The following is a 16,527-nucleotide window of genomic DNA, read 5'->3' on the forward strand; positions in this document are numbered from 1 at the left end:
TATTATTCAGATTATTGTTAACAAGGAATAGAGGAGTTACGTTATTACAAAGGAAGACAAAAAAAAAAGTTGATTCTTCTAAAATTGTTTCATCATGTTATTTGTTTTGGATCCTATAATTTGCAAAATAGTTGGTGAATGATTGAGTATTATCAGTGAAGTGAAATCAATGTGGATGATATATGATTTTAGGTCTTGATATAGATTAAAGTATTTTCTTCTTTTACAAACAATGAAATTAATATCAATATTTGAATTTTGTATGAGATGATTGTTCTTAAATTACGTAATTGTTTAATTCCAATATAATTTTAATATTATTGCAAGACTACGTAATTGAATTTTTTTTTACAATGAATTATATTGAACAAGAAATTACATATCATTCATCTTTAATTTTATAGTATTGTTTAATCCAAATTTTTGTGTGTGTTAATACAAAAATATTATGTAGGATTCAAAATTGTTTAGCATTAAAATAATTTTTTATTATCTAATTATTAAATATAAAAAATTAATTATTAAATATTGTTTAGCATTAAATTTATTTTGAATATTTAACTATTTAAAAATGATTAATATTTATTTTTATTCAATATTAAGATTTTAGTTTTTAAATAAATATTTAAAAATCAAAATTTAAATTTCATTGAAATTGAAATTAAATTGCTTCATCCAAAAAAACATATTAAAATACAAGAAATTAAATTGTTTCATCCAAACAAAATATTTTACAGAATAAAAAAATTTAAATCAAAATAATTAAAATATTGTGTATTTAAATTTTTTAAAAAATTTTAAATCCTCCATCCAAGGTAAAGGAAAAAAAGAAAAAGAAAGGAAAGAAAGAAAAAGAAAGGAAAAGGAAGCATGATAGCGGAAATGTGAGAAAGGGCAGCGGGGGAATCAGGTAGAAGGAGCCCTCTTTCTTTCTCTCTCTCTCAATCTCATTGTGATGGCGTGATTTACTTTCACTTTTTCTCTCGACATGAATCTTTGAAAATCGAAAGCATCCCCATGAAACAAGAAGGAAGGGGAAAAAAATATTACGATGAAGGAAAAACAAAGGGAAAAAAAATTTAACTTTAATAAGGAGAGGTATACAAAGAGAAAAGAATGCATGTGCAACACGAAGAGGGTGCCCCGTTATTGAGCTGTAAGGTAACTTATGGTTTGCTAATGACACACACCTAGTTATTACTTTTTTTTTTATTATTGAATTAGGGTATTATTGGTGGAGAAACAAAAACTAATTCATATTACTAGTAAACAAGTGGATCAACATCAACTAATGCAAAGTCATTGCAACTTAATTTCAAATGTTAAATACTTAATTATGTTAAATATTTAAAAGAAGAGTTTTGTTACATTAAATACTTGAAGATAATTTTTTTTTCATACATGATATTTTTATCTGACTCAAATAAAATTATATCTAATGAAAAATATTTGATAATTCATTCAAAGAAGACTAATATATATTGGGTTTGAGTTTATAATTTTTAGTATATAATTTTTTTATGTATAAATATGAAAATCGTATCTATGATTATATATTTAAGAGACCATATTATTGATTATGTCACACTTTATTGGCTATACATCTTGGGGTGCACTACTATGGTATTGTGTTGTTGGAACTTGGGTGAGAAATGGGAGAAAAAAACCAGTATCACCTTAGTTTGGTTAGGCCTAATGCCCTATGATACAGTCCTCGTGCCTACGATGGTGTGGTCTGGTCATATACACTGTTTTTATAATTATTTGTGTGCTCGTGCACTTGGTGACCTGACAAAAATATGGTCCCAAAAAGAAAGACAACTCAGATCTTGAAATGGATCGTCCTGTTACAAATTCGAAATCAATCACAAAATTGTATTGGGATAAATAAAATGGCACTGTAGGACTGAGTTGGAGGGGAAAAAAATTAATGGAAAGAACTCAAAATATTCTTCCTTTTTTTAATTTGATCATGCATACATTGAATTACATTACATTGTACAATTGTAAAATTGGGCCTATAGATCGTACAACTGGTCCATGCGGTCATAAGGGGACCTCCGATTTAATTTTTTTCACCCAGCTAGAAAGAAAAAAAATATCTTAATTTATGTTTTGAAACTTTTTCTTTGTTTTCTTTTTAAATCATTGATTACCAAAAAGACACCATATTAATTTTTTTTACATTAAACATTTTATTGGATCCTCCTGTCCTATTTAAGACACAAATTTATAAACTACAGTCAATAATTATTTTGTTAAAAATTGTGAATCTGATCATGCAATTTAATTGTTAAAAATGAATATTAGATATTTTCATTTTGAAGCTTTTAAAGTTGATACTGTCTCCATTCCCCAATATAACTTCTAAAATATACCATTTATTTATTATATAAATATATTATATATGAATTCAATTAAAATGAATTGATTGTAAAGCTATTTAATCATATAATATTCATAAAAAATGTATGATAAATGAATCAAATTAAAATCGAAAAGTGAAAGTGCATCATGTTGAAGAGCCTTTGGTTTATTTTTTTTCAACCATACTATTATGGAAAAGTGTCCACCAACTTTTCATCAATAGGTTACTGAGAAAAATGCATGAAGGAATAAATATTTCATTAATAGCTAAAATTCTATAAACTCATCATCAATAAATTGAAAAAAGAAAACATAAGAAAACAAAAATGATACAACAAAAGGCACAATCCCCAATCCCCATCACTTTTAGTAAAAACAACAACCTCTCATTGTTTATTTTCTGTAAATAGTGACAAGTTCTGACCCCATAGAACTCCACACTCCAGACCCAAAGTTAAAGCAGCAAACCAAACAAAACGTAAAGGAACCAAGTAAGAGAAAATACTAATACTACTGCCACAGCAAATGTTTTTTTGTTCTTTCTACAACATTAAATAATAACGAGAGGATGCCCTAAAAAAATAGTACTAGTAATAACGAGAGGATAATTAAAAAAATTACTGTTAAAACGCGCGCACATGTACGTGTAGATATATAAATATGTGCCCCCGTCCTGAATTTATTGTTTATTTATGTAAACGGTTATACCACCTGCAGGCTGCAGCATTTGGGAGTGATAAAATATTAAAATTTCACAACTTCAGAGTTTCATAACTAAAAATACATGCAATTTTACCAAGACTTAAATCCGTAATTTTTAAGTAATACTCTTTTATTTATTTTAGAATTTATTCTTGTTTCAAAATTTAATTATCTTAAAATTCAAGATATAATTATGTGTATTTTTCAATCATATCCTTAGTAGAGTAATTAAGAGAACAAATTAATAATTTTAATTTTAACGAAACATTAACAATAGAGTATTAACACTATTTTTAGTGATTAAACCTTTCTTAATTTTAAACCAAAGTTAAAGATAAAAGAGCCCAACAGGAAGTAATTATTCCTACACTTTCCCTTTTAAAATATACTCACACTTTAATGTAGGGAGAAAAAAAATCCAAAATCGAAAATCGAAATTCGTACATCACACACCCGATCCTACATTTTTTCTTTTCACAGTTTTTGTCAACAAAGCCAGACCATATTTTGGATATTGCAATGCAGTTCCCTCAATCCAAATATTTTATTGCACATTTCACATAAAAAAAAAACTTTGAAATAACAAAACTCATTATTTCATTTCACATTCCACATTATTATTGTAGTAGCGGAAGCAAGTATAAACCTTAATTTTGTGTCACGCCACTTTTGTTTTCTCGCTGTCCCTAGGAACCAAACAGTTCCACCAACCTTCCCAGTTCTCATCCCTCACTCTCACTATCATCACATCACTCTCTTTCTCTCTCTCTCTTTCTTTCTCTCCCAATCATCCTTCCACACAGACAAATCACACACTCCCTCACTCAATTCCTCTTCTTTTTTCTCTCTTCACTTCATTTTTCATTTCTCATAACATGTCCAAACCTCAAACCTCCACTTTCTTCCATTTCCGGTTATGAATCCCCCCCAACCGCCGCAGCCCCACCGTCCCTCTTGCCCCCGCCATCCCGACGAAGCCTTCACCGGCTTCTGTCCCTCATGCCTCTGCGAACGCCTCGCCCTCTTAGACCCCAACAACATCACCGCCTCCTCCTCCGCCTCCCGGAAACCCCCCTCCACCGCCGCCGCCGCCCTTAAAGCCCTCTTCCGCCCCCCTCCCCTCCCGGAACTTCGCCGCACCAAATCCTTCTCCGCCTCCAAAAACGAACCCTTCTCCTCCTCCTCCTCCTCCTCCTTCGAACCCCAGCGCAAATCCTGCGACGTCAGAGTCCGCAGCACCCTCTCCAATCTCTTCCACCAAGACATCAACATTAACATTAACCCCCAAAACGACAACGCTCCACGTGTCGTTCAACCTCACCCCCAACAAAACGACAATCCTCCACGTGTCCTCGACCAACCCGAAAATCCAGAAGAGGACGAAGACGATATTAGGGTTCTGGAGGAGCCCAAGCATTGTGTGAACGAAATCGAAGAACTTGAAGAAGAACTTGGAGAAGAAGAGGAGATACTAAAACAGAAAGAAAAAGAAGAAGATCTTGTTGCTATTGTTGAAGAAGAAGACGTGGGGTTGAAGACAATGAAGGACCACATTGACCTTGATTCTTCTCAGAACAACAAGCAGCAGAAAGCGCGTGACTTTAAAGACCTTGCGGGGAGCTTCTTCTCGGCGGCTTCGGTTTTCAGCAAGAAGCTGCAGAAGTGGCGGCAGAAGCAGAAGGCGAAGAAGCGGCGGAGCGGCGGCGCGCTGCCGGTGGAGAAGCCGATCGGGCGGCAATTCCGCGACACGCAGTCGGAGATCGCCGACTACGGGTTCGGGCGGCGGTCGTGCGACACCGATCCGAGATTCTCGCTAGACGCCGGACGGTTCTCGCTCGACGCCGGCCGGATGTCGTTCGACGACCCGCGGTACTCGATCGAGGAGCCGCGGGCGTCGTGGGATGGTTATTTGGTGGGGAGGAACACGTTTCCGAGGATGCCGACGATGTTGTCGGTGGTGGAGGACGGACCGGTTCCTATGCCGGTGCCGGTGAACCATGTAGTGAGGACTGATATGCAGATTCCAGTGGAAGAGGGTTTGAATGAAGATGAGAGTATGCCTGGTGGGAGTGCACAGACAAGGGACTATTACGATTCGGGTTCCAGGAGGAGGAAGAGTCTTGATAGGTCTAGTTCAGCAAGAAAGAGTATTAGTTTGGAGGTGGATGAGTTAGGGAATAATGGGAATGAGAATGGGAACGGGAATGGGAATGCTAAGGTGGCTCCTGCTGGGGTGGATTATGCGCAAGGGGTGAGAATGGGGTTTAACGATCGCGAATTCGACCGGTCGAATTCACTGCGGGAGCATTGCTGTTCTGAAAAGATGTTTGATGTGGGGGTGATTGGGAAGGAAGGGAAGAAGGGGCGGCGGTGGCGGTGGAGCATTTGGGGCTTTATTCACCGGCGTGGTGGGAACAAGGATGAGGATGAGGATAGGTATAGCAGGGTGAATGGGGTGGAGAGGTCGTATTCGGAGTCGTGGGGCGCAGACGGTAGAGGTGGTGGTGGTGGTGGTTTTAATGGGAGGATATTGAGGAGCAATAGTAGTGTGAGTTGGAGGAATGCTCAAGGGGTTGGGAATTGTGGTGGTGGGGGGTTTGGGGGTTTTAGGAGGAATGGTGTTCAGAGTAATGGGAATGGGAAGAAGGGGAAGGATGAGTTTGTTTTGGAAAGGAGTAGGAGTGCAAGGTATTCTCCTAACAACATTGACAATGGCCTCTTGAGGTTTTACTTGACTCCAATGAGGGGGAGCAGAAGAAACGGGTCTGTGAAAAGTAGGTCAAATCAAGCACATTCCATTGCAAGAAGTGTGCTTGGATTGTATTGACATGGAGAAGAAAGGTCCATAAGGTTTTCTTTTGGTTTGATGTTGTTAATTTTGCTCTGCATTTCTTGTGTAAACCACACATGCCCTATGTATTATTATTATTACTATTATTATTCTTGATGGTTGGTTGGTTACAACATGCTTCTTCAGTTTACTCTTCATAACCGGAGTTTTTAGTGTTTCTTCTTTTGCTCTATGCCGCTGCTGGCGTTAGTGTATAGTGACTTAAATCTCTTCCTTCACACGCCATGTTTATTTACTTTCTTTAATTTGCCAGAAAAAGAATAATGGGACATGTGTCTAGATTCATGGCGCTACTCAAAATATGCTTTTTCTTTGGACTCAATATGGTTTCTTTTTCTGTCTTTTATGCTGCAAAAGCATTGCTGATTGGTGTGTAGGATCGTAGGGGTTATAATTTGGGAGCATTTAACTTGAATTTTGGCATGTTTTATATTCCTGCAAAAGTGGTTACAAGGTGGGCTCATGCCACCTGCAATTGCTCTTTGTCATGAGCTGTAGTTTTGAGTACAAGATAACTGGTCGATCCTTTTTTTTCCCTTTGGCATCAATTAATCACACTTTATTACATGTGACTTATCCCAGACCATGCCCCCCCATAAAAACATCAACACTCATATCAACATATCTATGTCCACTAAGGCAAATTGAATTAGAGCTTTGAAAATTTCTGTAGTGAAGAGATCTACCAAGGTTCAACATATCAAAGGTGGGTTTCTCACCGTTAGGGATTTTTTTATCATCCGAATTGAAGACAGATAGGTACTGGAGTTCATAATGACTTGCTATCATGTTCAAACAATTAAAGTAGATTATTTTGATACCTTTTGGCGTTTCTGTATTAAGGGCACAAGCCATTATGAGAAGTTAAAATATTTTCACTGATGTGGAAAGAGACCATGCACAATGTAAATGTTATGGGGGTTCTAGTGATCAAGAAAATCGATGGAACCTTAAAGATTAAGACACTTGAATTTGGGGTTACCGAGACAATGAACAGTGGTGTGGACATAAGGAGGATGTTAACAGGAACAAGACAACAGTAAAAGAATATATAGGGATAAGAGTGCAGAAAGCTGGCCCTCCATGTTTGTAAAAGAAGAACAATTCTGCAGATTCTGTGTTGTTGGAGCTACTGATTGACTTGAAACTTGAGGAATATTAATGCTACCGGTATGTTAGGTCAACGTCAACTGAAATTTGACGGTGCAAAGGGTTTTTTTAGTATAGAAATATTTGAAAGTATAGCAGCTGTTTGCCTCTTTGGTTCTTTTATTCAGAAAATATTGTAATTAACTGCTCTATGTAATATTTCACTGTGCTTCAGCTGTAGTACAGAGTAACTCATTTTGCATATGGAATGAAAAATGTCTTATCAAAGACTTTTACAGTGTAATTGGGTGATCTTTTACAAAATAAATTTTAATTTTATTTAAAATTAATTTTCTTAAAATTGATTTTGAAGTGAATTACTTGTTATTTTTTTTTTAGTTTAGAAGCAAATTAGTGGCTAGTAAATTTTAGTATTTGGATTTTTTGCAAAATTTACCCAAATTTGCTTCATCTTAAAATTAATTTTAGATTAAGAATCATTTCCTAAATATGAAGTCAAATATAGATGTTTACTTTCTGGTATTTTAATATGATTGTGGATGATTCAACTTGAATCCAATGCGTTAAGATATTGATTATGAATTAAATTTATTTTAGACTACAAATCATTTTCTTAGTATAGAATCTAATATGTAGATATTTACTCATTTGAACAAGATGGTAGATGATTTAACGGGAATCCAATCTGTGTTTAGATAAGCATTGTAATTTGATTTTGAATTAAAATAATTTTATAAAGTTGATATTGGTTAAATTTGTTTCAAGTGAAACGATTTTGGATATTTTTATCTTGAAAGCAAGTGTGATGCAAACTTCGTGTAAATTTCCAATCTAACTTAAAAGCTATTTCTTTTAATCAATTTTAGACACATTGAGTAACTACGTGTTTGTTTATGCGTCCTTGCAAATCTGATGCACGTCCACTTGAAGCAAGGAACCATAGCTTCTACTTAATTTTCCTTATTTTGACGTGATTTTTAGTGTAGACTAACATACTGAATGCATTTCCATACACATGCTAACATTATTTGGTTAAATTTGTGTAGAATTGGACAAGATTCTATAAAAAAAAGGTTTGAGTTTAAGTCTCACAAATGAAAAAACAAGAGTTACCTCAGATCCTTGGAGAAATATTCATCATCGGTCAAACTAATGAATACTTCACTTATATAATTTAATAATAAAATAAATTCTAGTCAAATTAAAATTTAGACAAAATTAATTTTACCAAACAATAATGAAATGTTTTATATTATCAAATAAAAAAATATTAAAAGAGTTTAATTTTTATGCATAATTAGTTAATGTTAAGTTTTTTTTTTATATTTTCAGATCATCAACAGTTATTATTGGTATCATTTTTAAGAATTATTAAAAAAATTAATAAATTTATTTTATATGATAATTTAAATAAATATAACAAAATTTACACTGTGAAATACTTACAGATTGACACACACTATTTACTCTTACTAAAATCACTTTTAATAAAGACATAAAATAACCAAAACTGAACTTTTTAATTTTATATTGTAGATGGTCTTAACTGTAAAGCCTAATTAGAGAAAAGCAATTTTTTCTTCATAACTTGTACAGTTGAGATTCTTTGAGAATTTTCAATTGTTTCATAGCATTAGAATATTATTTCTTGAGACTAGTTTTTCTTCTCTGGACATGCACAGATTGAGGGAAGCAGATTTTGGATGCCCCAAATCAGTTTTTCTAAGAAGAGGAATTGCCGACCTTCGAGAACTACAGGGAAAGGCAAATGATGCAGAATATATGGGTCGGTCCCAACTAAACAAACAATGTGCGTATGTGAGATTTGTCGGTCCAGCCTCATAATTAATCCTCTCTTTTGTGTTTATTTATGTCAATGAATATCGTTAATGTTGCTATATCAAAATGTATTTAAGCTTTTGTAAAAAAAAAATATTTAAGATGAGATTGAGTTTAGTAGAAGAAATTAGTCTTTCCTAGATTTAATGTTCAATTGTATCTCAAACAAGATTGCCTATAAAGAAAAAGACAAGGGAAATAAAAAAAAAAATTAAACTCAAGGTTAAATATAATTACTTTGCATATTTTAATGTGCCATCACAGGTAAAAATTAGTGAAGTTTAAATGTGATTATTTTATATTTTAAATAGAGGAATGAAGATCACAAATGTAAAACTTAGATTAATTTGTAAAGTTGGAATCCAATTTTCTAGATTAAACTATTGTTTGGTGAGTTTATCAAGGATTCATCAAATACTTCTTATAAATGGCGCGTAATCTGATTATGTGACGGATTTTAATCCAATTTGAAATGTTTTCTTTCAAAATAATTAATCATTAAATCATGTTAAAAGATTTTTTTTTTTATAAAAAAAATAGATTTTTGCTTAGAGATTTCCCTAGAATTGTCTATTAAGACTTAAAGTTGAGACCAAAGATTAAACAGAAACAAGAAACAACCCCACATGTACCTCGTCCATCCATGTGTTTAGCTAGAATATATATATATATATATATATATATATATATATATATATTCTTGGTAAAGATTTGTTATAATCAAATAATGTGAAATTTTAGTTATTTTAAATTTATGGTAAAACGTTTATGATAGAATAATCGTATTTTTTTTTTAAATTAGTATGCTTGTTTAAATATTTGAAAGAAAAATAAAAAATTAAAAGGAAGACGTATATCCTATTGTTTTAAGAAATTAGTTTGAGTAGCTTTTATGATTATTTTGAGAAATTAAAAAGAAGACATATATCCTATTTTTTTTAAAATAAAATATATTTTTATATAGTTGTCACAAAACGAAAAGTAACTTTTTTTTTTCACAGAACGAAAAGTAACTTCTTCTTTACATAAAATATTTAAAACCTATATATATCTCTTTATTTTTACACAATCTCAAAATCACTACTATTTTCAAATAGCTTGTATTTATTATTGCACTTCAGTTTTTACCTGTCAATTCATTCTCCACAGTTGTTCAGTTATCAGTTTTTACCTAGGCGGTCTCAGAAAGTAAAAGTTATTTTTTTTTTCGGTACACGTAAAAGTTATTTTTTTGGTACAAGTAAAAGTTATTATAAAATCATTAAACAATATATTCCCTTAAGTTTTTTTCTCTTTTTTTTTTTTTTCCATTTACTTAAAAAAGTTGTTCGTAGATTTGCCATTTACCTCGATACCTGATTTTGTTCAATCATGATGCGTTTGATCCATGTATCTTACCTTATTGGGAAAAAAGTTTGGTTATTATTGTCGTACGTACACATATTTGTTCAATTCTAATGGTTTTTGACTTTTCACTAATTAAGTTAGTGTGTATTTTTTTATTTAAAAAAGTTTAAATGCATTGGATCAGAATAGACGTAAAACCTCAATGTTTATAAATATACTTACATATTACATATCAACAAAATTCTCACAATAAAAATTGAACTTAACTTTTTTAAAAACATGAGTTTATTTCTTACCAAATCATCTTGATCAAGCTTTATTTGTAAAATACTGCATATTTTACATGCTAACTAATTAACGTAGTAAAGATTGAAGCAATTTATTTCTACGTGAACCTAGCAAACTGGGAAAGCAGTGACAAATAAGTCCAAAAAAGAAGCACTTTAAACTCTTTATATTGAAGCTCAAATCCCATCATCTAGACATAAATTAGAAGTTAATGATTGTTGCTCAACAAGTAAGATCAATGCATGTCCCACTAGGATATTGAAGGAATAAAATCCGTTCCCATTTCAATTATCAAGTGTTAATATTATTTGGTGCTTTCTCTCTTTTCAATACAATTTGTAAAGCTCCATTATCACCGCGCTTATTGCTACAGAAGTCAAAAAAGTGAGGAGGAAAACATTTCTACATGCATGCATGTCACTCCTTGAGTTCTTGCTCCAATGCAAGTTCGGTGATAAAGAAAGCAAATTACGGTGGAAATAAGGGGTGTGGTGTGGGGTAGTGTAAAAAAAAAGTTGCAAGCAAAGCATTTTTGATAAATAAATAAATAAAAAAAGAGAGTCATGACTCAAATGGCACGTCTAACTTGACTAAGTTGGAAGGAAATTGTCAGCGGCTATACACTTGTCTCTCCTCTGTGATAATTTATTCGCAGGGCTGAGGGAAAAACTTCACGGCTATACTACAAATCCAAGGGGGGAAAATTGGAAATTTATGGGGTAAAATACTCAAATATATAATATAAGGACAAAAATTAAAGTTTCTTAAAAATATGTAATTTTAGTGTTGTTTTCTAATCATATGTGATGTTTTGTTTTGGCAATATATATATATTTTTTTTAATGAAAAAACTTATCATGTAAATTATCAAGATGAAAATTTAATTCTAATTAGGAAAATGTAAAAAAAATAGATAAGAAATTGTATATAAATTTTGTCCATAATATTTGTTTTCATGAAGTGTGATAAAAACTCTAGAAATATGTTTCTTAACACCAACTTAAAAAGGCCATGGATTATGAAATAATTGAAGTCAAACTTGAAAACTGCTATTTGTAATATTTATTCCATTGTTACAATTTAGACATAATTTAGGTTATGATATCTTTTCAATCGGAATAAATATTTGATCTCGTATAAATTTATAAGACTTTATGCAGAAGTTGAACAAATATATTTTATATTTTTAAAATTAAGATATAAAAATTAACTTTCACTAATGTGAGAATTGATAAGTTTAACTCATTTGATTTTTTGATTTATTTTATTTTCTCCCTATACAAATACTTGTTAAAACTAATTCTTAGTAATAAAAAATGACTTGACCGTTTAGCTCAATACGGAAGTTTTTGCAATAATATAACTAATGTCATAAATAATTTTATAAAGAAAGAATCTGAAAATGTTTCTAATTCGTTTGTGCAATAATTGTTGCAAATGTAATGACTTTTACGAAGTTATTGTTAATTTTTTTTTTCTACTTAAAAAAAAAATCAATCCGCTTGCAATTGCAGAGATGAAAAAAGCCCATTAAACTTTAAAGAGGACGTTGCACCCAAAAACCAAAATTAAGAGGATACGTTCCTTTACTTAATTTAATGTAGAGGAGCTTTCTTGAAGTCCTATATACTTGTGGGGAAGCTTATTTTGGACCTTTACTTGAGAGGTACCATCAAACACTCCCTTTAATCTATTAATTCCAACCATGGTCTTACTGCATGAGCTTTGTCCTGTTTAATATGAAGCAGTAACTAAGTCAGAACTTATAAGCCAAACAAGCAACAACCTCCAAGGATAGCCAATGTTGTGTGCCAAGGTAAAATATACATACTTAGGAGTAGTTTTTTTTTTTTTTTTGTATAGTGATGGCACTGAAGTTAAAACTTATGACTTCATGCATACTATCTAACCTTCATCACCAGGTCGACCCTACTGGATCAGAGGTAGCTTTTCCTTAAGCTTGAGAATTATCAAAATTCATTACAATTCTTCTAACTTGAGTAGTGTTCCTAGGATTCTCACATTCCTTGTTTTTCATGTTTAGAACAGGAAAGAAGTTACACTTTCAGATAAATTGGGTTTAATGCGTTTTGTTCTGATTTGGGTGACTAAAAAAATATCCATTGTTTATATGCATTTGCTAGCTACTTTCAATTTCATGCACTTACACTACATGTCACAATATGTTCACTGTAAAGTGTTCATATGCATTACGCTAGCCACATTGTTAATATCGCAAGGGAATTGAGTAAAGGGTTATTCATTGAATTATATTCATTTCAATCTTCTTCCAATCACCAACCTGTATTCCTACAACCTATAATATTTATAATTTAACCAAGTGTTGTAACTTATGCAAGGGACAATGTGCCGTTTAAGAATGTGGTAAGTTATAATGGGAGTTTGAGATATAGGGCAGAAAGAGGAAAAATGAAAGAAAAACACTATTGATTTACTTGTAGTTCTCTGATTCATGAATTGAGTCTGCAGAGAATTTGGATGGATCAAAAGCTTTTATATCTGCATTCGACATGAGCTTTCACATCATCTCTTTATAAAAAGCTTTTTTAAGAGAATACATAGAGTTATTAAAAAGTTTAAATTCGGTTTGCGATACACAGTAATTTTGAGAGAATCGTGTAACTATGCCCCTGCATTTTAAGATGAGGCGTAGCTTTTGGTTCATGTAACTATCATAGTATTTGGGCTTTAGGCCCTTCCCAGAATCATAAAAAACAGAAGCTATCATAGTAATTTCAAATGGGTTTACTTTAAAATGGTATGTCATAGCTCAGGCTAGATTTGGAATTTTACATTTTACCTTAAAAGGAGGTGAAGCTTTCAATTTACTTTTAACATCCGCAAATTGTTATACTAATTTAGTTACTTTAGACACCAAAATTCTTTGGCTCAATTTTTTTTTTTTTATACTGAATAAAATATCAAGACATCCAACACATAGAAGAAAGAGAATAAAAGAGGCTCTTTTTAACTATATAGAAGATGGTGTAAAATAAATTGATATGAAATCATTGCAGTTCTTTAGACAAACAACAAGTGACACATCAATTCGAGAAAAGTTTGAGTAAACATATGCTCACTTTGTCTTCCATCTCTTTTTCACCTCATTTTCTTTTTATATCTTGATTCTTTTCTCATTATATCACTTATCACATATGTTGCCTTGTTTTTCTTTTTTCTTTCTATCTCTCTTTTGTCCACCTTTGAAGAGGAAATTACTAAACTGCTCCATTCCATGCACAGTACACTTCGTATGGTTTATCATTACTTGTTTATATGATAGAAAGATTTAGAAACACGTTGTGCTTCTAAATACACATTTGTAATAGCCATGATGATGAAGATGCAGGTAAAAGCTATCTATATATTCTCTGTATCAACAGAAGATTTAAAGAAGTTCAGCATTTGTGCAGCATCTCATGCTCATTAGTTTACTCAAATTCTGGACAATATTGTGGTGATAACTGATATCACCAATGCATCAGCTGTAGACTGTAGTTGATGCCCAAGCAAAGCTGGCTGATGCATCAAGTCCAAGTTGTAAGCTCTCACTTGGGGCCATATATTCAATCATGCAATACCTATTCACAATGTCTTCCCCCCAGAAACTTCTTATTATTTGATCAACATAAGAAATGAACTTGAGTTTTTTTTTTTTTTCATTGTTAGTCTTTCTTGTTGTCCTTGTTTTGTTCATTGATGAACAGAGAAAACAAGACCACAAGAATACCTCCAAGAACTGCAACTTTTTTCCAATCAGCACCTGAGGATGAGGCAAGAGAATCAACTATTCCAAAAGTCAGCAAGCCAATGAAGAAGAGGTAAACATTTTTCCTTGTTTTGCTACCACTGCTTTCACTGTTCACATCTTTGATCTTTTCAACCTCCTCCTCCTCCTTGGCTTTTGCTTTGTAAACAGGTGCCTTCTGTCCAAGGTTCTTAAAGAATAGCCCTTCGTTTCTATCCTTCTCCATTTGGCCCTCAAACTCCACTATTTTGTTTTCACTCTCCTCAATCTCTAGTCTGTTAAGTTCAGTAGATTCCTCGAATTCTAGCATCTGGCTCTCTATGTTTGCTGTTATCTGTTGGTCACAAATGAATGTAAAAGGGTCATTGTTGAAGTAAATTTTATTTGAATATATACATTCTGTGGCATGTAGATTGAATTTTGTAATTGGATTTTTCATTTGAGATTATTTATTGTTATTTACTATGCAGGGATTTTATTTTATACTACTATTAAATTATGTTATTCTAGCCTCTTAACAACACTAAGGTTTTTTTTTTGGATCACCATAACATTAGTGTGGAATATTATCAATTTTATTGATGACTAATTTTTGTCTGACCGAGACCACCTTTTAGTAGGATCTTCCTCCCAATCACATACTCGAATTTAAAACCTTAATTAAGAGAACACATACAATTTTTATAAAGATCAAAACTAACATTTTAAAATTTTTAGAGAACAAAAACCCAAAGTTAAATTTTACATCTTATAATATCCTTCAAATTTTAACTTTCTACTAAATTATTTTTTCTACATTTTTAAAGTTATTTCATATCTCAAATTCATTATAAATCTTGAAAATATCTGAATAAAAAACAATAATTTAAGGATTTTAAGTAGGAAAAAAAATCAAAATTGGCTTAATTTGGAAAAGACTTAATTAATTAAGGCCTTTATGTAAACTATCCAAATTTCCTATGCTACTCACACCTTAGTGGATCAATTTAACATAGATGAACCAATTTACAGTACACATTTCAAACGCTATAGTTATGTGATATTAAGATTCTTATTTTGATTAGCATGAAGCACATGAATTTCCAGCTTAACCAAAACTCTAAGAAAAAAAAGTTTCTTAGATTTATTAAAATAAAAATCTTATTTTGATATTTGAATCGGAGTTGTATTCGGTCTAGAAGAGCATCCTTAATTTATTAGCAGAGTATATTTTATTTTGCTAGGTGAAATACTTATCCATGGTAGAAAGTTGCATAAGTAATCAAATTAAAAAAAAGAAAAAAAAAGCTGAAGGAGACATACTCTGGCACCAGCTTCATCCAATCCTTTGAGTGCATCTTCCCCAATCTTGTCGAACTCGGCCTTGGCCTCTTCCCCGAACTGGGCCAAATACGCGGACCTCTCATCCAGAAAGTCGGTGAGGCGAACCTTCTGCGTCTGAAGCATCGCGATTTGTGCCAGAAGCTCCTGACTCTGAGCATCTCCTTCGGGTGGTGGTTGGGAATTATCAGGCTCGTTCTTGTTCGACTTGCTGCAAAAGCACAGAACAGAAGAAGCTCTTGTGTGAGGGAGTCTTACGTTGTTGTGGTGGAGAGCGAAGGAGGACGCTTGAATGGCTTTCAGGGCAATCATTTTTTCATCAGAGGTAAACTTGGTGTCTGCGAAATGGAAGAGTTTTGATTTTGAACCGCTCGTTTCACTGTGTGTTATCTGGTGTTAACGGTACGAGGGGTGGGGTGAGGGTGGTTTTGTAATTTTAGTAAACGGATATGGTTACTACTTGGGAGTTTGTCTTTGCTCTAGTGAATGAATAATAAGCTACTTGTGTGCTTTTTAAATCGGTTCAGGTGGCTTAATTATACATTTGGTCTATAAATTGTATTTTAAGGTTTAATTTATTTCCTTTTAATTATTAAAATGTTTAATTTGGTTTTTCAATTTTTTAAAATACAATTATACTCTTTCCATCAGATTTATTAATTTAATTGATAAAAATCGATACTTTATCGGTTGTCAACACAATTAATATAAAATGTTATATTTTCTAAATTGATGACTACAACAAATGTATAAGACTTTGTTTGCATTCACATCCACTTTCGCACCAACCATGCCCCAAATCAATTTGCTTTTGCAAATACGTTCAATTTTTTTTTCTTCTCTACGTAATTTTTTTATTGGAAGTAATTTGTTCAGGTGAACAAGATGATAAAACTCAAAAGCTCAAATGAGCATAATATTCTTTGATTGGTAG

At 32.4% G+C, this 16,527-nt stretch overlaps 2 protein-coding genes across 2 annotated transcripts; one reads left to right on the forward strand and one right to left on the reverse strand.

Moving 5' to 3' along the window:
• Positions 1–3,712: 3,712 nt before the first annotated feature.
• LOC114406283 (protein OCTOPUS-like) lies at positions 3,713–6,033 on the forward strand. Its single transcript, XM_028368953.1, has one exon. The coding sequence runs from the start codon at positions 3,986–3,988 to the stop codon at positions 5,894–5,896; it is 1,911 nt and encodes a 636-aa protein (XP_028224754.1). The 5' UTR covers positions 3,713–3,985; the 3' UTR covers positions 5,897–6,033.
• Positions 6,034–13,497: 7,464 nt separating this feature from the next.
• LOC114406285 lies at positions 13,498–16,064 on the reverse strand. Its single transcript, XM_028368955.1, has 2 exons — positions 15,576–16,064; positions 13,498–14,607 (listed from the first exon to the last, which is right to left on the reverse strand). The coding sequence occupies exons 1-2, from the start codon at positions 15,903–15,905 to the stop codon at positions 14,191–14,193; spliced, it is 747 nt and encodes a 248-aa protein (XP_028224756.1). The 5' UTR covers positions 15,906–16,064; the 3' UTR covers positions 13,498–14,190.
• Positions 16,065–16,527: the final 463 nt, after the last annotated feature.

Source organism: Glycine soja, chromosome 3 (assembly GCF_004193775.1).
Source record: "Glycine soja cultivar W05 chromosome 3, ASM419377v2, whole genome shotgun sequence".
NCBI classification, from domain to species: domain Eukaryota; kingdom Viridiplantae; phylum Streptophyta; class Magnoliopsida; order Fabales; family Fabaceae; genus Glycine; species Glycine soja.